Source organism: Rhinatrema bivittatum, chromosome 2, assembly GCF_901001135.1.
Source record: "Rhinatrema bivittatum chromosome 2, aRhiBiv1.1, whole genome shotgun sequence".
Lineage (NCBI taxonomy): Eukaryota > Metazoa > Chordata > Amphibia > Gymnophiona > Rhinatrematidae > Rhinatrema > Rhinatrema bivittatum.
In genome coordinates, this window is record NC_042616.1 from 55,243,543 (window position 1) to 55,268,490 (window position 24,948).

The window sequence follows — 24,948 nt, forward strand, 5'->3', positions numbered from 1 at the left end:
GAAATCCAAAAAGTAATTGTATTACACTTGAGTGCAGCATTCTTTTCATATTTATGGTACAGTGTTCCACCAGAAATGTACAACTAATAAAGTACTGTTCTTACACTTAATAAAAACATTTCATAGCTGTAGTCAAAAGAAAATCTTATCTGTGGTGCAGTCAAAGGTCCAGACCCAAAATATGGTACAAAATGAATGCTAAGATGCAAAATCTCATATCTTTCCCCAAATAGCAAACCTATAACTTTTAACAAGGACAATCAAAAAGGATATGGGTACTATCTTATCCTATGAATATATCCAGCATTAATGAGATGTAGATAAGACTGCCTGGAATAATTTCCAAGGAGACCACAAAAGTTTCTCCAAGGACAAGCAAGATGGTAGTCCTCACACATGGGTAACATCAGATGAAGCCCAATGCAGAAGACTTAGGTCAGTTTCTAGAAACTTTGACTAGGCACACTGAGCATGCCCTATACCATGCATCTACGTGGGGTTCCTCTTCAGTCTCTTCTTTTCCATGGAGCTGTGAGCCTCTCGGTTGATTGAGCTCTTAAAAACTTTGGCTTTTTGGCCTAATGGAAAACTTTGTTTGCAATTTTTTTTCTCTGTTCCATTGCCGGGTCCTTCTTCCTTCCTTCTCATAATGTCCCCAGTCAATTTTCACCATCTTCTGGTAAGTTTTACTTTCACGGTAGATTCCCCCATGGTGGCAGTACCTGCTGGTCATCCATGCCCACTGCCATCGTGCCATCCTTCAGCTCCCTATTTCGCTCCATCATGGTCATGTCCAGTTTCCACAGATTTCCCCCCCCCAGTGCCCACAGACCATGATGTTAACCAATCCACATGAAATCTGCATCCTCTGCCTGAGGGCATCGCATGACATCCAGGGTTGCTGTTTGTAAGACCAGATGCCACCGAAGATGCTTTGACTTGACAAGATGGAGCACCTCTTCAGGTGGAGGTCTGACCCAAAGATGTCTGCATCAGCAACTAAGAACCTCCTGAGCTGCCCCGATGGACACCTTGCAATTGACATTGGCAGGACTGTCTGTTCTGTCAAGGTCGCCAGTGGATAGGGGTGCTGGAGACCGATCACTGTTCTCCAGATCAAGGACACAGTTTCATAGTCTTTGTCCTCTGTACCAGGAAAAGACCAGGCCAAGCATTGGCGCCAGTCCATCAATGCCTAGGGTCTGCAATGGTCTCCACCAGTCCTGGTGCCAGTTGCCAATCCCCCTCGGATCCAAGGAAGATCTGGCCACACCTCCTTCCTCCCAGTTGGTGTTGGCATGGGCAACGTTTGAAGAACTGTAGTGTCAAGTCCAGCTGGCAGTGGAGCAGATGCAGGGCCACAGTCTTGTGACACCAACTGAGCTGGTACCGCCCATTCTTGTACTGCTTCTGGAAAAGCTCAATGTGCTCATCAATGCCTTACCAACCCAGCTGGCGTTAGCTTCTGGGCCTCCTACCGATACAGTAGTCATCGCCGGTTCCTCAGAGGAGGAAGCTCCACAGAGGCCGGTGGAATCGGAAGCCTATAGCACCCAGTCCAGTTCCATTGGTACCTGCATCTCTGGATGTTTATAGAGCACTTAGGGCCCCATCCCCTGTGACATACAGTAAGGATGAGGGTCCCTGTGACCCTTGGGGGGGGGGGGGGGGATGATCTGACTGAGTCTCCCTCCAAAGACTTGGATGGTCTCTGATCACTCATCTCCTCCAGAGGAGTGAAGGAAGTCCCTGCCAGAGGATTTAACTTTACAAATTCTGTGAAGGTTGATAGAAGGAATGGGATGGCTTCTGCTGTTGACAGAGAATGCCAGGCACAAGATGCTTGAGATCCTCCAATTTGTGGAGGCTCCCAAGGAGATTGTGGCTGTCCATCATACGTCAGGGGTACCAATTAAATCTATTTGATGTCCCCACCAAATTGCTCTCCATGCCTGTATTGGGGGGGCCAATAGTGCATCAGGAAGCACTACTAGCAGAGCCCATTTCACCATGGCACCATTATATACTATCCAGTTAGCTAGCAGAATGCATCTCCTTCTGTTATGCCCAGGCGAGAATGCATCTTGAGGGTCATGTCAAGGCTCATTCTGTGGGAGCCATAGCAGCGTCAGCCCACTTGTGAATAGTTCCCGTGGAGATCTGCAAGGCTGCGACATGGAGTTCCTTCCTCACATTCACATCCCATTACTGTCTGGATAGGGATGGCAGATGTGACAGTAGGTTTGGCCAGTCTGTCCTCAGGAACCTATTCGAGGTGTAGAACCCAACTCTCCCAACCTAGGGCCCATTGTTTGGGTTCATGCTGTCTTCCCCTATGCTACCCTACAGCACCAGTGTTGTGCCCTTTGGCACCTGGTTAGGTGTCTGTTGGTCCCCTTTAGTGATGTAACTAGGAATTCATCCATGGGTAAGGACTATCATCCTACTTGGAGAAAGCAGAATTGCTTATCTATAATAGCTGTTCTCCAAAGACAGTAGGATGTTGGTCACGAAACCCACCCACCATCCTGTGAATTGGGTTTTTCCTTATTTTTATCGAAATTGTGTTACAAGACTGAAGAGGGGCTCCCATAAATGCATGGTTTAGGGTATGCTGGTCATGCTCTGTGTACCTAGTCAGTTTCCCGCATAGGGCTCCATCTGATGTCACCCATGTGTGAGGACTAACCTCATGCTGTCCTTGAACACCTGTTAACAGGTAAGCAACTCTGCTATGAGCTGCAAAGTACATAGATTGTGTGACATTGGAGGATAGCAACACTTTGACAAGGGAGAGCCAAAATCACTCCCAATTAATCCCTAAATTAGCATATTGTAGGTCTGATTCCCAGCTTTTCTCCAGGCCTATACATCTAAGGAACTCATATTTGAGAAATTTGTAAAAACAAGATGCCAGGTGACTCTTAGAAAGTAAGTGAAGAAACAAGATATACCTTGTTCCAACAGAGGTTCAACAAGGAGAATGCCATTAGACCTGAAAGCTGTGTAGCTGGAACCGATGGAAATATTGGGAATTGGGCAGGGAGTACATGGAGGCTAACTTAGCAAAAGTGATCAATTTAGTATCCACTACTACTTGGTTTAAAAACCATATCCCATAGTTTTGCCAAACTTTCCAATTAATGCAATGTCTATCAATTAAAAATGGATTATACCAGAAAGGCAACAGACTGGACCGCTGTTTTGTATTGGTTGTCAAGCTCAACAAAGACTTTATAAGTGGAAGAAATAATGGGTATTGGCTGGAAACATAAAGTGAGTTTAAGCTCAGGCAGTATTGCTATATGTAGTGGCCGAACTAAAGCTAGTTTAAAGTCAAACCACAGAGGGCAGTCTGTAAAGTTCAAAAAATCTGTCTCAGTATTGACCTTTCTCTAAAATCTATGCCTGGTGATAGCTTATAAAATTGGGAAAGATATCGCCACCATGCTATTTAGGGACTTTGTTTCCGAAGAGCTATCTTAGGAGACTTACGCCCCCCCACAGAAAATCAGATATTGGCCTATCTTTTTTTTTTAATAGACATTAGAAGAGAAGAAAATTGACATACTGAGAATGTAGTTTAAAATGGCCCCTGTCCCTCACATTATCTCAAGTTTTCCTCCATCAAGAGATGTAATGAAGACATTGGTCACAAGCAGCTTGTACTACATTAATAAGGGAACTTTCATAGTGGAGTGTCTTGTATGAATTCATTCAACTTCTTGAACAAAAAAACTCAAGCATTTCCTCCAATGACTAGACAACCTTACCTGGTGTTTCCGTAACATTCAATGTTATCGTTTTGCATATCTGCCAGTTATCCCTATAATCTGAGAAAGCTGAGAAGGTAGATATTAAATCCAAAAGTGTGGGAAATGAGAGATCTGGGTCAGAGCGCATCAGCATATGCAGAGAATTTGCATTCTATATCATAAGAGCATCCTTGTATGGTGGGAGTCTTCCAGATGGCTAACAGCAGAGACTTCAATTCTAAATTAAAAAGAAAAGGGGATAACTGGCAGCCTTGCCTCGTAACACCTATTCAGTGTGAAAGGGTTAGAAAGGAGGTTGTTGACACACTAGCCTAGGGATGATCATTTAGAAAACCAACCGCACGTAGAAACATGTCCCTAGTGTCAAACCATTTCAAAACATGAAGCATGTAAGGCCATTCTTCCCAGTCCAGAGCTTTTTCTGCACCTACAAAACGGTAATTACTGGGTCTGAAATCAATTTGGAGACAAAAATGAGATTATGAAAAAGGCATGCATTGTGTGTAATGCTGCTTGCTTTCAAAAACCCAAATTGATCAGGAAGAAGTAAAGCACTAATCGCAGAGGTTAACCTAAGAGCTAATATTTTTTATAAAAACGTAAGTGCATCAAGCAGAGGTCTATAATTTGACTAGCCAAGGGGGTCTCCTGCTTGGTTTGGGAAATAGACTAATTTTAGCCTCAGTGAAACTTCTATCTCCATAAACCTGCTAAAACTAATAAACTAGCAGATATTAAATGAGTAAAACAGGTTTGAACTAGAAGAACCAGCCTTGATCAACCACTCAGAACAAACATCCCCCTTAAAGGCAGTAGACTTCAACATATCTAAGAATCTAGTTTCTGTAGTAGTAACAGGCTGAAACTCACACCATGACACAGATTTTGGGGGGTGATAGAATGGGCTCTTTAATAGGCAGAGATCAAAATCTTGCATGAATTCATTCAACTTCTTGAACAAAAAAAGTAGCAAAGTCTGAGAGTCAATATCAAAAGATAATGGTGAACTGGCATTGTTACGAAAATAGCAGCCTTGTGCGAAGACCTAACTTTCTCAATGTTATGAATGTCCTCATGACCCCCACAGGCAGTCTGGTTTCAGGATATCCACAATGAATGTGATCGGCAGCAATGTTAGAAGCCCAGCCGCCCAGTAAAATGGGACCTTTGGAATTAATTGCCATATTTTAAAAAAAAAATGTTTTTAAAGGGAGATCTGGCTTTTGTGTTTAAACCACGGTTTTCAAAGCTCACCGACAAATGATTGCAGTGTTCATTTACAGAAGCGTTCTTAACAAAAGTGTGTACGTGTGTAATTTCTTTTAAGCTGACATTAGAATGAAAGAACTTTACTGTGACGGCAGGTTTTGGGTGCTCTTGATCCATCTAAGCGCACTGAAGACGAGGCTTGCGGGAAATGTGGTGGGGGCTGGCTGCTCTGCTACAGCCTCTGCTGAGTGGTGCAGTTGAACCGAACTTGAAAGTCTAGAGCTGTAGTACAAAAAAAAAAAAATCAAGAACCTTTATTTATACATAGTTCTGTTACCTGAGGGGAAACGAGTTCTGAGCTGTCTGCTTGTATTACTCTACCCTAACTATCCATGCCCAGAAACGAAATGGCTTCAAAGCAAGGGTGGGCAGCTTCAGTTCTCAAGGGCCCCAAAATAGTCAGGTTTTCTGGAAAGCACCAATGAATAAGCAAGAGAGATTTGAATGCACACTGCCTCAAATAAAAATATTATCTATTACCCCCCCCCCCCCCCAACTCCCCAAAAATAAAATGGTTCTTTCTGGCAAAGCCAAAACAGATTTTACCACCTTCAAAAGCATTCTTTTCTCTGTTGATGTTGGAATTTTAACCGGGGGGAAATAGTAAGGGGCACTGTCTGGGTTATACACACAGCTCTCGTGCATATTCAATAGAGGTTATCCTGAAAACTTGACCAATTTTAGGAGTCTGCAAGGGCCAGACTTGCCCACTCCTGCTCTCTAGAGGCCCTCACCACACTCCTTCGGGGGAAGCCTGCTTGGTTTGCTTGTCCTGTCTGGTTTTGTTTGTCACTGGTTTTCTTTTTGTTTACTTGGTATTGACATCTGTTGTTCCCTCCCCCCATATTTTGCTTTGGAAAATCCTTGTTTAAAATCATTTTACGTTTGTCTCCATCTAGGCTAAAGTAACAAAACAACCCAAGTCAGCCGACCCAGCCAGCAAGTGTGAGCCCCTTCCAGTAACTAGAACAGCCACCAGTAAAACGGCTGTCGCAAAAGAGAGTGCACAAAAACAGACCAATGGGAAAGTGAGTTTTTAAAATTGTAGACCTCCTTCCTAATGAAGGAAAAATGAACCTGTTGTCCTCACAAGTCACTTTCCCTTCAGTCTTTTTTTCCCTATTTTTCATATTGCACACCTCCCTACAATGCTGCCTTTTTCTACCTTCCTAATCTCTTTAGATTCTCAGCAAGAGTGTATGTCTGATACTTTTTTTTTTTCTCTGTAAGTGCGCCATCTACTTGCATAAGCCAGATTTTTAAAAGCAGTGCTCAAAAGCTCCTGTGGTTTCTTTGCTTGTTTTAGACAGAGGTGATTGTAATCCAAGTATTGCTTGATAAATAATCCTGGAGGGAGTCCAGGATTCTCCCTCAAGAAAAACAGAGTTCATCAGCTGAAACTGGCATGGAGTGTGTAAAGCATCTGGTCTATACAACCTGGGATACTTTTTTGAAACTTCATTGAGAGCCTCTGCCATGTACTCAGGTGAAGAGCAGTGTTTCACAACCGTCTCCTGGAGGCACACTTAACCAGCTAGGTTTCGGGATTGCCAAAACAAATATGCATACAGTAGATTTGCATACCCTGGGTCCCTAACAAATTATGGACAGCCTGAAAACTTTGACCGGCTAGGTGTACCTCTAGGGAGAGGGTTTGGAAATACTGTTCTAATGTATGTGCAGAAGGGGTCACAAATGTGCTTTACAATGGTGAATAGCTTTGGAAGTATGTTCTTTTGTGAGGTCCCACAAAATCAAACCAATCGTATCACTGGTCAATAATTCATATGAATAGTTTTAGCCAAGTATATGTAGGCCCCTCACTCTAAGGGTCTGTCAAATCTCACAGACTCCTAAATTGGTACGAGGCCACCTTACTTTAATAATAACATCATTTTTTTAGAATTTTTAGAATTTTGCTTTATATATTAAAACTTCCCCATGTTTTGTGAGGTCCAACATTCCTTTTTTATCTTAAGTGCTATGGTCGCTCAGACCACTAGGCCATCAAATACAGCATCCTATCTCTGTGACCAGTCCATTCCACTTGGAGGTATCTGGCAGATTCTAATGGGGAGATCATGCCACATTGCTCACGCCAGCACACCAAGTCTACCTCGGCTAACAGTGTCTCCTCCAGGAACATGCCCAAACCCTTTTAAAACCCAGCTGTATGGCTATGACCATGTCCTGTGACAGCAAATGTCATGTTTTAATTGACTAAAAAACATACTTAAATTTGTTTTAAAGCTGCTACCAGTTTCAAGGAGTATTAACTAATTCAGGGGATCTCAATCCAGTCTTTGGGACCCTAGCCTTTTGGTCTGTCTATAGTGAATATGCATGAAATAGATTTGCATATAATGGAGGCAACGCAAGCCAGTCTCTCGTGCATATTAGGGCTTTGCAGAAGAAATATTTTCATTTTGGTTCATTAATTTCATAAGCACCTCCATTCAGTTCATTAGTTTAAAATGGAAAAAAAAAGTTCATTCGTTTACCATTAGTCTTTTGGGGAAGCACTGTAGCCTATTTTGGGCTCAAAATGGTGGTTTTCTCATCAGTTCTAATAAAACTGGTGGGTATATGACAGAAGGGTAAAGGCATGGCAACGCATCACACCACCAAAGGTGGCATGAATAGCCTAAGGTACCATAAGGAGGGGTTGGGGAGAAGATGTTGTCAGAGGAACAGCAAGAAGGGAAAACACTCTAAGGCTTCAAAAGAAGGTACAAACAAGTGGCATGAACCCTTAAAGGCAATATGAGTGGCATCAACATCCTAAGGTACCATGAAGTAGGAACAAAGCAGAAAAGGTGTCAGGAAAAACCCCAAGACACCTATAAAGGGGAAAAGAACAGTGACATCAACATGCCAAGGCATCATGAAGTGCAAAGCAGCTTCCCCACAGTGGCAAGAATACCCCCAAGGTGTAATCTGGAGTATGGTAGCAAGGCAAACAGGCAGAAAGAACCCAAAGGTGTGTAGTCTGAGGGGTATAACAGCAAGACAGAGTAGCATGGAAGATGTCTTCCTGTTGAAGCACTTTCCACTTGTCAGTTTTAGTACAAGAGAATGATCTGTCATCAGTATCACTATTGTGACCCAAACTTATTGCATTCCCTCTTTGAAATTGTTCTTCTTGCTGGATGGAATTTTGGGGTTCTTTTGAAATTTTGCATTCAGAGTGAAACTTTTGTCACACTCAGAACATGTAAATGGTCTCTCCTCAGTGTGGCATACCTGGTAATTTGTGAGGTTTGTTTCATTAAAGCTTTTCTTATTTTCTGTATCTGGACACAGTCTCTTCCCTTTATTCTGGTTTTGCATTAGTTTTCTCTTCTGAAACCTTTACCACATTCAGAACATGTAAACTATCTCTTCTGCCTATCTTTTCTCTTGTGCCTTCATTTCTTCCTTTTGACTTTATCAAAATGTATTAATCGTCTAATGCGCCTGGCTCTAGGCAATTTTACAAAGCTACACACAACATTCAGCACAAAAATTACTCTAACATGAAATACATAAACAAAACAAATCTTAAAAGAACTAAAGAGTGTGGGACTATAATCTGATGTACACAGACAAGCTAAAATACCTAAGGATAGTATGTAAGGTGGTTATAAGCCCGAACAGCTGTCTTAAGCAAAGTTTTAAAGGTCTTAGAATATGAGGTAAGCTGCGACTCCTGTGATAAGAGATTTTTCTCATTGCTTCCATCCATGCCATTTTGGGAGATGGTATGTCGAGTAGAACCCTCAGCCGACTCTAAAGCAGGATATGCAGTGTGAAGCCTGAGTAAGGCTGCCCAAGGAAACCAGTCTTACTTTTACTAAATGCACATTACTGCGGTTTTATACTGAACCCTCCAATAAATGGGCAGCCAGTGAAGCTTGTGAAGAGTTGGAATTCTTTTGTCTGTTCCAGTGACTAAGCATGTGGTAGTTTTGTAAGAGTTGCAGTGCTTTCAGAGAAGAGGCTGGAAGACCTAAGATGGCATTAGAATGGTCTAAAAGAGGAAAAGCCTGAACGAACGAAATTCAGAATGGTTAAGCAAAAGGCTATAGGTCATGAAGCATTCAATTCGTAAAAGCCAATTTTAAAACTGCTTTGATTTGATGAGTAAAGGCAAGCTTCGAGTTAAACCAGACCCCTTGACCTTTCACACGAGAGGCAATTGGTAGAGTCATGTTGCCCACTAGTAGAAATGAAGGGAGTGACTCAATGGACGAGTGCTGTATCAGAATTTAATTTTTTTTTTTGTATATTCAGAGTTTATTGTGATGGAGCCATAATCAAATTGTGGAACTACAATGGTGATATCTGACCAAGAAGGCTGGAGCTGGATAAAAAAAAACCTGAATGTCTGCATAGATGTAATCCATCCCAGGTCCCATAAGGATCTTGGCAAATATTTAATAGAGAACATAGGGCTGACCCCTGTTGAAACCTCATGCTAACAGAACTTTTTTTTTTAGGGGGGACAACATGCCCCAGAATAATCAAGAGTGAGAACTAGGCTGGGATCCTGGAAATGTATAACAAAACAGTAAGCGAGATAACCAAGAAAGAGATGGGATGGGAGGAGAAACTTGTATTTTTCTTTTTTTTTTTTTCGGGGGGAAAAAACACCCTAATATTATAACACATGGTGTTAGAACTAAGCTGGGATTCTAGAGAGGGGTACAACAAAACAAAGAACCAGAAAAGAGGGTGGGGTAGGAAGAAAAATGTTTTTTTTCAAACTTTTTTTTTTTTCTGGGTACAGAACACTTCAGTTTAATCAACAGAGGGTGGAAGAGCCAGGCTGAGAGGCAAACGGAGGCAGTAAAATTCCCATGCTGGGAGAAAAATAGTCACGGCAAGTAGGAAGAGCGGTAGCAGCAAGGTTCCTGAGGGGCCGATGCAATACAGCGCGCTCAGCCGAGCGCACTGTATAACCCGCACTCCGTGGATTAAATAGGCGCTAATCCACCCCCTAATGCAATAGGGGGATTAGCGCCTATTTAACCTGCGTCGGACATGGAGTGAATGCAATAGCGCTCATCACATGCAAATGCACGTGAATGAGGCTATTACTCATTCACTCCGCGTGCAAAAGATAAATGTACGTCTCAGCTATTAACGCCTGCCTGGAGCAGGCGTTAATAGCTGAGCGCAGGTGAAAGTACAGAAAAGCAGAAAAAACTGCTTTTCTGTACTTTGTTAAAGTGAAAAAATAAATAACTCAGCAGACTGCCTGTAAACTCTGCATCAGTTTTCTTAACCGGCCATCTGCTAGTAATGAAAATGGCTGCTGATACACTCGCACAAGCGACCTTAGCGCCTCCTTCCTAGCGAGACCCCCTAATTTACATTTTGCATGGCGCGCCCCCCCCCCCTTGCTGGCGCCATGTGTGTGTTAAGAAAGCGGGGGCTGAAAAGTCAGCGCCTGCTTTCCGCGAAAATTATTGCATCGGGGTCCCTAAGGTGGTACACCTGGGACATGGCAGAGTGACAGCAAGGCCTTTAAGGTGCTTTCAGTTATCTTATCACATGGACATTTTGGAAGCCCAAGCAAGGGCAGATTGATTTTCAAAAAGACTAGCCTTTCCACCAATTCTGGTGCCAGCCTTGACTGATGAGGGCTCTTGACACATTCACTGGCCATGCTGGTTGGTGAGTAGGAAAGAGTGCTGAGCCCACCTTATGAGCTCTGCGAGAGAACATGTCACAGAAATGTGTGCTGGAGTGGGCAAAAGAGTGTTTCTACCCAGCTGCTTTAGCTATAGGCCTGTGACAGGAGAGCTGTTTCTTTGTTTGGTTTTTTTTGCAGGAGATGTGGCTTTGGTGAATTGAGGTGGGGGGAAGGAAGTGCTAGCTGAGTGCATGCTGTTCCTGCTTGCACTACTCTGAGGTGCCTTCTCTTTCCTGTGTAAAATCCCCCTTCTCAGCCTCTGGTGCTCTCCCATTCACACACCCTAGCTACCAGCATCTCTTTCATGAATGTGAGATGCTGGGATTGAAGGGTGAAATTCCTTCACCTGTTGATCACAGTGTGTAGCAAGCATGTGTGTGTGTGTGTGTGTATTGTGTGAGGGGCTTGTCTCTCTCGCATCTGCTGCCTCATGGAGTCCACAAACTGCAACACCTCTGCTTCCATGCTCTCTTGCTCAAGGAAGTGCTCTTAACTTTTCCTCCAAAATATTTACTGTAAAGATGACCCTGCCCAGGGTTGGTGCTTCTGGAACTCAGAACCTCCATGGCATCTTTGAAAGGGCTTCAGGATTTATACCGGCTGTTTGATGTCCCAGAGACAGATCATAAAGGGATGTCTGCTTGTGAAACTGTTGTTTTTTTTGTTTTAATTTTTCTTCTTTTCTCCAATGTTGCTGTACAAAGATTTGCTTTGTATTATTTTTAAAATGCATAAATAATTTTAAAAAATAATAAAGGGGTGTCTGCTGCTCCACTAACCTCTGCAGCATCATATAGGTGGAACTCCTGCAGGTTACCAACGTCTTGAATCAGATGCTTATTTTATAAAGCTTATTAACCGCAGTATATCAAATTGTGCGTGCAGTGTGTACATAAATTGCCCACAGATGTTGCAATAATCAAGTGAACCTTCAGCTGGTTTTCTAGGTTTTGGCACCAGCACAGTGTATATGCTTTTGTAGAGCGTTCCATAATTGCAGTCCAGCTAGAGAGTGCTCGCCTTCATGTGTCTGCATACAGAGTGAACTTTTGGGGAGGCACCATCAAAAGCCGATTATCTTGAAAACATAGCGCCTTGGTACATATTTTACAGATTAAATATGAAGGACCATTGTCACTTAATATCATAAAAATTAAAACTGCCTGGCCTTCATGCTTTTATAGAAATGCCCTATTTTCCTGCACCTTTGTATATGTTTCTCAGGAATGGATTCCTATCACTAAGCCTCTGCCCCAAAGCATCCCTCTCTGCCAGATTTGGCAAGTGTGCAAAGCAACGGCTACCCTGAAAGTCCCTATATTTTCTTGTCTTCACCATATTTGCATCACAGTATGTCATAAAGAAACTTGCCTGAAGACCCCTGCCTCTCTGGTCTAGCTGCCCGACCCTCCAGCATCTTTCTTATGGCCGATAGAATATTGCACAAGGTATGGTGCCTATGCATCAGTTGGATGTGCAGCAAAGCCCACCTTCAGCCTGATGCTCTGTCCCCCACTAGAGCTGCTGCCAGCCTCTACCTCAGCCAGGTCCTACTTGTATCAGGGAGAGAGAGAGGAGTGCAGTGTTCGTGCTGATCCCGATATTACTGAGGAAATGCATGCTACTCCCCTCTGCCTTAGCCAGCTGTGCCTGCTTGTGACTGTGTGGCACTGGTGGTACATGGTGGGGATGGCCTTATTTCTGATTGTAGTCCTGAAGGGCACTTTGTAATCTGGGGCTAACCCATGCAGACTTAAAGCCCACATTCTCCACTACCTGCAGGGGTCGATCATCAAGACTGATTATTTCTCTGCTGCTCCTCATTTCCTATTTTAGATGTTGCCTGCCTCTTGATTTGGGACAGTGCTATGGAACACCATCCCATTTGCTCTGTGGTGGGTTGCCCTTTGGATACATACCTGAGGATTGCGGGCCTGCCCATCTGACTGCTGGACGGAGCTGATGCTGGCACTAGAGTTGAAGTAGAAGGATGCACCTTGAGAAAAATGCAAGGGACATCGCTCACGTGCTCTAACTGCACTTTATTTTTTATTACTGCTCCTGCCAACCCTGCCAAGAAACCCTCCTCTCTTCCTGACATGATGGAATTTGCTGAAATTGAAGTGCACTGCTTCCCGGTGGTTTGAATATTTAAAAATGTATTTACACCATAACTGCCCCCACTCACAGTGTATGGAGAACTGTCTCACGCACACAGTGTATATGTGCTGTGAACAGTAGTGCTAACTCCACACACAAAAATTGTTACACTAACAAACGACTGGCAGCCTAAGTCTACTCGTCTGTGTGCTGTGCTCACCATATTGGCCAGAGACACAAAAAAATCACTAGCATTGCCACAGTTGTAATCTCCATACTGTCTCCCCCTGATCCTTCCCCAGTGAACAGAAAAAAAACAAAACCAGCAGGGTTGTCTCTCTTCCTGACAGTGAGTTAGACCATTGCAGCACAGAAAAAATTAGAAGCAGCCCTTTACTAGTGCCAAATCAAAAGTTAAGCTTTTTTTTTTTTTTTAATAAACTTGAAGAGCTTCTCCTAGCACGTCCTTCTTTGCAAAGATCTAAAAAAAAGAATTAGCAGACTGCTTCCTACACATTCTCAACCTTTAAAGTGGGAAGACAGTGTTTGGTCCAGATAGCAGCTATAGTCTAATTTAAAAAAAAATAAAAAAAAAAAATTATCCTCTGATTTATCCTCCTTGCCAGCTTGTCCTGCCTCAGCTCTGACAAAGCAGTGAGGTCACAGGTATAGCTAGGGTTGCCAACTGGCTCCAGATTTTCAGGACAGGCTGATCCAGTCCTGGTTGTACCCCATTGCAAGCTGGGACTTATTCTGATTTACCTATTGCAATCCCTAAGAAAATCAAGACTATAACCTGCATGCAGGGGGAGTAAAACCTGGACCAGATCAATCTGTCCTAAAAATCTGGAGCCAGTTGGCAACCCTAAGTATAGCTGGTCATTAACTTCCAGCCTTTTCTCAGCAGTACACAGCCATAGGCTTCAAAGGGGCATTGAAATGAATGGGAAACGAATGGCATGGAAAATATTCTTTTCATTTTGTATATCTTGAAACCCTGACCCACTAAGCATGTCTTTGAGACTGAATTGGGAAACCATGTACTACTAGATCTAGTACTATTTGAAAGTGTAAATAACTTCCCTTTTAACTTCTTGCATGCCACTCATGGGTTTTTTAAATCTGTATGAGATCCCCTCTGTCAGCTCTTCTCCAAGCTTGAAGAGCTTTAGCCCATTAAGATTTTCTTAAGGAGGTTTTCACCCCCCCTGTCACTTTTGTTGCCCTTATCTATACCTTTTTTAGTTCTGCAATATTTTTTTTTTATTTTTGATGAGATGGAGTGGCAGAACTTCACACACTATTCAAAGTGTGGTCGCACGATGGATTTATAAAGGAGTTGACCACCTCGGTTTTATTTTAAATTAATTTCCAAATATATATTAAATTTGTTTTTGACTGCTGCAGAATGAAATAAGGATTTGGTTATTGTCCATAAGGGCTGCAGTATCCTAAGCGATAATGCCTATTTTGGAATCCTGCTTTGTTTACATGTAATGCACATAGTATATTTTATTTTCTTTACCATATTTGTCCACATTAAATTTTTCATTTAGAGGTCCAGGCCCTCCAGCAATTCTTCAGTCTACTTGTGTTTTAACTACTTTGAATATTTTTGTGGTGTCTGCAAAATTTTGCAAATTTTATAACCATGCTTGGCTGATTCTTTTTGAATATAGAAACATAGAAATGACGGCAGAAGAAGACCAAACTGCCCATCCAGTCTGCCCAGCAAGCCACGCAGTTCATCCATTTATTTCTTTATTTATTTTTTCCCACCCTTTTTCTCCCTCCCACCCATCACTATTGGCTTCCAGCACCCTCCGGCCCCAACTCCCTTCCACGTCTCCACCATGCAGAGAGCAGCGCTGTATCCGCTTCCCAGTGAACATCCAGCTCAAACAGGGGTAGCAACCGCCGCAACAAGCAGGCCGCACCCCTGCCCCATACTCCTACCCACCCCTGCTTTGTTTGTTTGTTCCTTGTTTTAGTTTTTTTTGGAGATGGCAGCCCTCCGTGAAGGTGGAACACCAACCACTGGCCACTGGCATCCCGCTCCGTGAATGCCTCTGTGGCTACTGCCGCTCCATGCAGTGTTTTGCTGCCTAAAGGTGGAACACCAACTACTGGCCACTGGCATCCCGCTCCGTGAATGCCTCTGTGGCTACTGCCGCTCCGTGCAGTGTTTTGCTGCCTGAAGGTGGAGCACCTACTGGCCACTGGCATCCCGCTCCGTGAGCGCCTCTGTGGCTACTGCCGCTCTGTGCAGTGTTTTGCTGCCTCCACTTTATTTACGCCCACTAGACTTGATGGATCCACAGTGTTTATCCCACGCCCCTTTGAAGTCCTTCACAGTTTTAGACTTCACCACTTCCTCCGGAAGGGCATTCCAGGCATCCACCACCCTTTCCGTGAAGAAATACTTCCTGACGTTGGTTCTTAGTCTTCCTCCCCGGAGCCTCAGCTCGTGACCTCTGGTTCTGCTGATTTTTTTTTCCTACGGAAAAGGTTTGTCGTTGTCTTTGGATCATTAAAGTTTTTTAAGTATCTGAAAGTCTGAATCATATCACCCCTGCTCCTCCTTTCCTCCAGGGTGTACATATTTAGATTCTTCAATCTCTCCTCGTACGTCATCCGATGAAGATCCTCCACCTTCCTGGTCGCCCTTCTCTGTACCGCTTCCATCTTGTCTTTGTCTCTTTGTAGATACGGTCTCCAGAACTGAACACAGTACTCCAGGTGAGGCCTCACCAAGGACCTGTACAAGGGAATAATCACTTCCCTTTTCTTACTCTATATTCCTCTCTCTATGCAGCCCAGCATTCTTCTGGCTTTTGCTATCGCCTTGTCGCATTGTTTCGCAGACTTCATATCATTAGACACTATCATCCCAAGGTCCCTCTCCTGCTCCGTGCACATCAGCCTTCCCCCCTCCCCCCCCCATCGAATACAGTTCATTCGGATTTCCACTCCCCATATGCATGACTTTGCACTTCTTGGCATTGAATCTCAGCTGCCATATCTTCGTCCACTCTTCCAGTTTCCTTAGATCCCGTCTCATTCTCTCCACTCCTTCCGGCGTGTCCACTCTGTTGCAGATCTTAGTGTCATCCGCAAAAAGACAAACCTTACCTTCTATCCCGTCCGCAATGTCGCTCACAAAGATATTGAACAGGAGCGGTCCCAACACCGATCCTTGCGGTACACCACTTAAAACCGCTCTCTCTTCAGAGAAGGTTCCATTTACCATCACACATTGTCTTCTGTCCGTCAACCAATTTGCAATCCAGGTCACCACCTCGGCACTCACTCCTAAGCTTCTCGTTTTATTCACCAGTCTCCTGTGCGGAACCATATCAAAAGCTTTGCTGAAATCCAAGTATGATATCGAGCGCTCTCCTTTGATCCAATTCCTTGGTTACCCAGTCAAAAAAGTCAATCAGATTTGTCTGACAGGATCTTCCCCTGGTGAATCCATGTTGCCTCTGGTCCATCAATTCTCCAGACTGTAGATAGTTCACTATTCTCTCTTTCAGCAGTGACTCCATTACTTTTCCCACCACCGAAGTGAGGCTGACTGGTCTGTAGTTGCCAGCCTCCTCCCTGTTCCCACTCTTGTGAAGCGGGACCACCACCGCTCTTCTCCAATCACTCGGCACCACTCCCGTTTCTAGGGATCTATTGAACAGGTCACACAGCGGACCCGCCGGAACATCTCTGAGCTCCCTCAATATCCTTGGATGAATCCCATCAGGCCCCATGGCTTTGTCCACTTTCAGGTTCTTTAGCTCTTCCCACACATTTTCTACTGTAAAAGGATTTTCATCTATTCCACTTCCCTCCAGTTTCTTGTTGTGTAGAGATGGTCCTTCTCCAGGGTCTTCTTTAGTGAACACAGAGCTGAAGTATTTGTTTAATATTTCTGCCATTTCTTCGTCTCTCTCCACACTTTGATCATTACCACCTTTCAATTTCACTATACCACTTTGGACCTTTCTCTTTTCGCAGATGTATCTGAAAAATGTTTCTGAATAATTTACATTGATCCCAATACAGGTCCCTGGGGCACGCCACAATTTCTTTCCTGACCGCTTAGTCCTGGTTTCCAATCCATTAATCTGTTGTCAGTTGGCAATAAGACATTACTTCCTATCTCATGACTGAATTTTCTGAGGAGTCTCTCCTCGGGAACTTTATCAAATGCCTTCTGTAAATCTAGATACCCTTTGACTAGATCATCCTTATCCCCTATCTTTGCTTATTCTTTCAAAGAATTCTAGTAGAAGAGCTCTCGTGGAGTTTACCTTTCTGGATCCCTCCGCCATGTTCTTAATTACAGATGCTTCCAATCCGGGGGAGCATTTCTCCGGGATACATTATGCACATTTAGCCTTCCAGAGCAACAGGCCATTCTAAATCTGGTGACCAAGCAAATTATCTTAGTTCAGAGTCAAATTCTATTTGAGCAAACAGGAGTTGGGTTTTATCCTCCGCTGTTAGGAAACTGTCGAGGTATGGAAGTGAGACATATCTCTAATGGGATGAACCCCAAAGCATGTACCTAGCAGGAAAAAGAAGCATTGCAGACTGATTGCTGATTAGGATATAGCAAATAGAATCTTCTTAAAATAGGGCACATCAGAATGTGGACCTGTTTGCAACAGCCCAGAGGAAGAAGGCAGCAGGACGAAATTAGAAGGCAGATGCCTTTTCACTACTTTGGTGGGCAGGTCTTCTGTATGCTTATCCTCTCACCTGGCAGTCAGAACTTTTATGAAACTCAGACCAGGGATCTAGGGTCTTGGGGACTCCTTTTTGACCGAGATTTGTTCTTACTTTGAGATTTGGCATTGAAACTAGTCCCGTGGTGGAATTCGGGAGTAAATAACATTGAAACTTAGAACATAAAAGCAGATAAGCACATCAAAGTCCAACAAGTCTGCCCAGTGTATTTCTTGGTGCAGTCCCATAGACCCCTCTTGATCTGACTGACGTACCCTTTGCAGCTAGGTATCCTCTGCTTAACCATTGCTTTCTTGAATTTGGTTACTAGTTTTTACCCCCTACTATGTTTCTTGGGAGGCTCTTCCTGCATCTACCACCCTCTTTGATATTACTCTTAAATCTAATTTTAAGGTATTTGGATATCTCTATCATATCCCACCTTTCTCGCTCCTTTTTTCTAAGAATTGCTTTAGGTCCTTAAAGTTCATCTCATAGGGTTTTTGGTAGAGGTCCTACACCATTTTATTAGCCCTTCTTTGGGCCGTGTCTACATATTTTGGAGGTATGGACTACAGCTTTGGACACTGTTCCAGATGATGTCTCGCCAATAACCTTTGCAGAAGTAATATCCCTTCCTTTTTTTTCTTCTGGTGAAGTCTCTTCCTATGCACAATATTCCTTTGGCTATAGCCATTGCTTAAGTCGTGCTCTTGCAAGCTTTTTAAAATAATTGGATATCATCCCCAAGGTGCCTCTTGCTTGGCATACATCAGCTGCTCCCTCTACTACCCATCGCATGCTTTTCCCTCAGGTTTCTGCAGCCCTTCTGCATTACTGCACATGGCTTGTATTGAAACTTAATTGCCAAGTGCTCTTTGAGCTTTTAGATTGTTCTTCATCTTATCTAATCTCTCAGGGGTGTCCTCTGCATAAAGGCAGTTTCTAATTATCTTCCCTGCAATCTTACTGGTGAGGATTTTAAGCCCCCAGCACAAGACTTGGATTCACTCCAGTAATTTCCCTTCTGTCCTTTTCTCAAAGTGAACGTCGTTTACCACTAACCTCTTTTCTATCATGCAACTAATTTCTAATCCAGCCCCACCAGCTTGGAGCCCACCCTAAGTCTGCAAGGTGTATGAACCTTCTATACAGAACAGTACCAAAAGCTTCACTGGAATCTGAGTACTACATTTGGTGCATGCCCCCTGATCTAGTTCTCTGGACACCCAGTCAAAGAAACTTAAATTTTGTTTTGACACTGTCTTGGATGCTGCAACCCATTGGATTCAAAACCTTGGTCTCTGTTGTAGGCTTTTGTTTTCTTTTACAGCTAACAGGCCCGTATTTTCCATCCTCCTTTTATTACTATGTTGATGGACAGGATGACATCCACATAATTACTTCTATCTCCAAATAAGATCAACTGAATAGATTAACCAGTAGAGACAACGAAAGCCCTTGAAATGCTTGTTACTTGGTTTTGCTAGGTCTGTGCAAACCTTCTGTAAATAGTGCGACAGGTATCATTGATCTGTCGTCCCTTTCCAGTCCCCATCGTCCATGAATACAAGTGTTTAGAGTTTCTGCCTTTTCCTTCTTCCCTTCTGTATATTCCTCGTCTCCTTTGTCTTGCAGACCCATCTGTACGTGTCTTCCCATTATTGGCATAACTAAAGTCACCTCCTCTTGCCACTTTGGTTCTTGCCTTATGTTTCAGGTGTTTGCTATCCAAAAATTCTTTCCTGCACTTCGCTTTGAGATCTTTTACACTTTCCAAATACAAATATTTTAACACTTTTTAGCCATCTCCCCTGAAAGCCATGCTGGTCTTTATATTTTCTCTTGTATATGTTTACATACGTGAGTTTTACCCTTATAAACGGTTCTTTTTTGCATAGCTCACTGTTTACTTCTCAGCTTTTTCTTCCCTGCCAGAGGGGCCGATGTCGTACAGCCACCTAGGAGCTATAAAAAGCATTCCAGAGCCTAGTAGAAACTTCCGGCAAAGTGCCACGTCTAATGAGCCAAGCCATTTGAATCAGAGGAAATTAACTTCAGAGATCAGTTACTGATAAGTAATTCTCCACTATTGCACTTGTATTGGTGGGAGTCTGACAAGTGAAGTCCAGATACTCCCTGAAAAGGCTTCAGTTGCAAATAACTGTGCAAAGCATCAGAGTCTGTAGTTAACCTGCCAGAACCTTTTCTTGCTCGTCTGACGTGCATAGTTTGCATATCTGTGGAAGCCATGTTCGGTAGCTCTCTAGATATATTTTTTGGAAACGAAGTGAAGTAAAGAGCATTTTCTTCATGAGACCTTCCCTGTCCTATTTGCTTCTAAATATGCATTAGTTACTAATGAAGCTACTGTGTACTTGTTTCTTTGTAGACGATTTGCACAATACTTTTTCTGCTGTTGTCTTTTTTTGTAAACTTTGGAGCCTGTTCTACTTACTAGAGCAGTGGTTCTCAACCTTTTTTCTGCCTTGACACACCTGACAGGTGATGCTCGTGTGTGACACGCTGCACATTAAATTCCTCGGCTGAATTAAAAAAAATTCTAAACATTTTGTTAATGATGCAAGAGAGAATACATTTCATTTCAATAACTGCTTGTCAAAATTTGTTAAATTTGATTACTTTCATAAGTTTGAATCTTCACTTTATTAGTGAGAAATCTGGGACTGATGTCTTCAGGGTGGAATAGTAAAACTCTTGTGTATCTCACTGTCAACCTCAAGAAGTTCTGAACTCTTCTGGAGTTTATATAGAGCAGAGCAAGGATGTGAACATAAAATATAGTGGCATAGTACTGTCTGCAGAAAAAGACTGAATAGTCCATCCAGTCTGCCCAGCAAGCTTTCCATAGCAATAACTACCGCTCCATGAAGGTTATCCCCATGCTTTATATTAAGGGTAATAATACTTAGAAGCAAAACCAAGCAACTGTCAAATCCATAACAAAATTACTGCAACATTTTTGCGTGGTGAGCAGCCTTCCTGATAATTCAGACAATGCTGCTTGAACGTTCTATGCCTTTGGACTTGACCATAGAAGCTTTATCCCCAATGTCAATATATCAGTACCCCATATCGTAAAATGTTTCCCTTTTCAACTTGCCATACAAAAAATATATATTAAATTCTGGAATCCCCTCAGTAACAGCACTTCAACATCCCTCCCCTGCCAGATACTTTGTGAAATAACATGAAATCCTGCAAAAAAAAAAAGACACTTAGAATCTATATATCAAACCTGCCATACCATTACAGCACTAACATCCAGGACTTAGATAAGCAACAACCCTACTACCTATGAAAATACAACACTGCAAATACAGAACACAATATGTTCCTGTTGGAAAACCAAACCATACCAAACTGGGTGGCTAAAGATCCCTACCCAGAACCTACATGCTAGTCAGCAGAATTCCTCACCTCTGTCACACACGCAGAGCACAGACTGACCCTTACCTATTACAGAATGAAGGACCAGAAATTTGCAAATACTGAAACCCTGAGAAGCCAGACTCTCTCTAAGGCAACTTTAAAACTGTGTGCAGAAGTATAAAGTCCACAAAGAGTGGTTTTTTTTTTACCCATAGCATTTATGCCAATTTTCAAAGGGAAAATATTCCCGTTGGAAAAATGAGTTGGAAAAAGTCCATGCACAGACTTTCACCTACTATTTTGTTTGGGTACTTTTCTAGACTAAAATACATAGGTACTCCCTGCTCTACATTCTCCTCAAGCAGCGGACACATGTGGCAGTTTTAGGAAGCACAAGCTTGCTATATATAATTTTTGGTGAGACACTGGTTGAGAATTACTGTACTGGGGCATGCGTGATCCGTCATCTCTTTGGTTGCTCTTCATGTATCGCCAACATTTATAGAAACATATAGAAACATAGAAATGACGGCAGAAGAAGACCAAATGGCCCATCCAGTCTGCCCAGCAAGCTTCACACATTTTTTCTCTCATACTTATTTGTAGTAGGAATATAACTTACTGTGAGCTGAAAGAGTTTGGTAGATGTTAGACTGAAATGCTGCTGCTCTTTGTCATGGGGTGAAGACCAGACTGAGAAGGAATGAAGCGTGCAAACCTTTTTTGTTTTTAATTGGGTACAGAAGAGAGATGCATTCATTTTTGGTAATTGAGAGACGAAGTGCAGTAGATTATTTATGGAGTTGGTTCTTGGGGAGTTTCTCTCCTACCACACACATTAGTAGCCCGTCTGTCCTTTTACAGTTTGCTGTGTATAATAAAGTGTTGACAGAATGCACTATAATGGCATTTAACATGTTACCACCACTGCTGTCTGCTTCCTTGTCTTTGTACTTCCTTCCTCTCTCTTGTTTTTTCCCACATCTTATACTGATTGTACTTCAGACATAGCCCACCATTTCCTTGCTTATTTACTGTATTAAGCCATAACTCACAGCCATCTGTGTTCTAATTCTAACCATGCCTCTCCCCTTCTTTGTGTCGTTTTCCATTCTGTGCTGCTCCAGGTCCAGATAGTCTCCAAAAAAGTGAACTACAGCCATGTTCAGTCCAAGTGTGGCTCCAAGGACAATATTAAGCATGTCCCTGGTGGTGGGAATGTAAGTATGGGCTCTGGACAGCTGTCTACTAACCTTCTGCTATTACTGCTTCCTTATTTATGTTGTGTGTGTGTGTGTGTGTTTTATCTTATAAATGTGTGTCAGAATGTAGATAATGTGTGGCAATGTTTAAAGAATTTCATGGAGGGCAGTCGGCCAAATTTCTGGCAGCATGTTCATTTGGTTTTTACATTAGTGATGCGACTGCTCTTGCTATAGTTGGCTTTCAGAGTTCCCATTCACTTTGGACAGTTTAAAACTACGGATGCTCCTTGAGTCTTCTGTTAAATATTAATGCTTCATTAGTTTCTCTTTTTTTTTTTTTTTCACTCCGTTTAAACCTCATTACCATTGGGAACTTTGTTAAGAAGCTCTTGTAGGCTGTGTATGCCGCCTGCCTCAAAGTGAAAGAGGTTGGTCTTAATAGATCTGCTATGTAGGAGATCAGCTTTAGCGAGAGAAGTATTTCCAGTCCTGAAAGACCTAAAATCCAGAAAGCAGTTTAAAAAAAGATCCAAAAAAAATGGTTATCCAGACTAGCATACGCTGATTAAGAAAGAGACAAAACTCTAGGTTGCAAAACTGAAGTATTTTACTGTTAGATGGCTCTGAAATGTGATTTATTTTGTTCCTGAATGTATTTGAATTGGTTTTAGATAGTGCTCTTATTGTAAACCGCCATGATTAATTCAGAAGGATGGTAAATATGAAAAGATATATATGAAATATAAAATTCTGAAAAGCAATATTTTACTTTTGAAGACCTGAACCAAGGTGATTGAGTGGAAAAAATTGTCCCCTGTATTCATGAAGCCCCCTTGAATTCCAAGTTGACACCGAGAGGGCAGCACATGAAATATGTGATTTGATTTATTTAGTGGGACTTAATTTGTAAAGTGGGATATCAAGGACAAAGCAGGTTACAACAGTAAAAGCAAACCGATGATTACATTAAACAGCATCAGGAGACACAAGGACAAAATAGACCCAAGGTCAGTATTGACCCACCTAGCCAGATAAGTTCCACCCAGCTATGCCCAACAGGACTGACCAGCATCCTGAAGGAGAAAACTCATCTTCAGCCTTGCCTCCGTGGCATAGAATTCCATAGGATAGGGCCAGAAACTCCAAAATGCTCCTGCAACAAGTCACAGCCTATTTGGTTTTCTCTAGAGCTGGAATAGCAAATGGAGCTTGTTGGAAGGGCCTAACTAGCCATGATGGCTTCGATGTGTTGCAACAGCCTGCCTCAAGTAAGGCCGAACCCACCACATTTAGACATTTGAAAAACAGTGAGGACCCGGAACTTGATTCTATTCTTAGTTGAGAGCCAATGTAACTTGTAAGTGTGGGGTGACATTACTGGTTCTTTCCCATTAATCTTGCTGTGGCATTTTGCAGCAACTGTAATCTGATTGTCCTTTGTGGCAGACCCTTCTACCAAAAATTACAGTAGCCTTTCCCTAGGTAGTGTTAGAAGAATGAATGATGGTAGCCAGATCATCTTGATTCAGAAAAGGGTGTAACCATTGTAAGAACATATGAAGCTGCCATACTGGGTCAGAGGGTCCATCAAGCCCAGTCCCTGGCAAGTACTCTAACATTAAATAGATCCCATGCTACTAATGCCAGTAATAAGCATGAATATTTCCTAAGTCAACTTGTCTAGTAGTTTAAGGACTTCTCTAGGAACATGTCCATACCTCTTTTTAAATTTAGATAAGCTTAACTGCCTTAACCATATTTAGCAATAAATTCCAGAGCTTAATTATGCATTGAGTGAGAATTTGTTTTAAATGTGCTACTTGCTAACTTCATGGAATGCATGCTAGTCATTTTTTTATGTAAAAGAGTAAACCAATTTACATAAACTATTCTAGTCCTTTCATGATTTTATTGACCTCCATCATATCCCTCCTCAGCCATCTCTTTTCCAAGCTGAACAACCCTAAACACCTTCCCCTTTCCTCATAGGGGAGGCGTTCCATCCCCTTTATCATTTTGGTTGCCCTTTTCTGTACCTTCTCCAGTGTATGAATGTGTATTTTCCATAACCATATAAATGAGCCCGTACTACAGAAGCAAACTGGGACACCATTGTTATAGAAGAATCCAATAGGACTCCTCAACTGCGAACTACAATACTAGGGTCACTCCCAAAAGTGAAGGCTACATCAACTGAGGCTTAAATCTAAACACTCAGTAGCACCAGTTTTGTAGGGCTCAGTGTCAGTTTATGGTACTCTAGCCAGAGTCCTGCTGCCTCCAAAAATGCTTTCAGTTTGGTGACCATTAATAACTGTTCATGTCCTCCTCTTACATACTACTGGATGTAATTTGCAAAAACGAGTTATAACAAAACTGATATCCACTAGAAATCACAAGTAAATATTAAAAACTTAGAGCAGAGCCCTGTGATGCCCTACAGGCAAGTGCCCTAGATGAGGATAGGACACTTTCCCTACAGACATTTTCTGTCTGCAAGAAGAGCTAAACCATTCCCAGGCCAGTCTGCCAACCCTTGGTACTCTACAAGTACCTCAGTAATGGCCCGTGATCAGTTGTATTGAATGCAGCCAACAGGTCTGGCTTATGTCAGCACTTGCCCGAATACCATCCACAAGAGCCAAAAGAACAGTCTCCATCTCATGGTTCTTGCAGAAAACAGACTGAAATGTGTGCAGAGCCCTTTCTCTTCCTTATACAATGCAGTAGACTGGCTTTTCTCACTTTGCTACAATTTAGGATCTTTATTACAGGCTTTCTTATATTCTGCTGAGCTTGTTTGTTT

General features: G+C 42.6%; 1 protein-coding gene across 16 annotated transcripts in view; it reads left to right on the forward strand.

The window, feature by feature from the left end:
- The window catches only part of MAP4 (microtubule associated protein 4), a 456,329-nt gene that overhangs the window by 394,306 nt on the left and 37,075 nt on the right, over positions 1-24,948 (forward strand). For 10 of the 16 annotated variants that reach the window (XM_029588164.1, XM_029588168.1, XM_029588172.1 and 7 more), the window contains 2 exons: positions 5,945-6,073; positions 22,065-22,157. The exons of 2 other annotated variants lie outside the window; for them this stretch is intronic. In XM_029588164.1, the coding sequence (XP_029444024.1) occupies positions 5,945-6,073; positions 22,065-22,157 (222 nt within the window). The remainder of the gene's footprint in view (positions 1-5,944; positions 6,074-22,064; positions 22,158-24,948) is intronic. 4 more of the 16 variants (XM_029588169.1, XM_029588174.1, XM_029588175.1 and 1 more) reach the window with 2 other exon arrangements.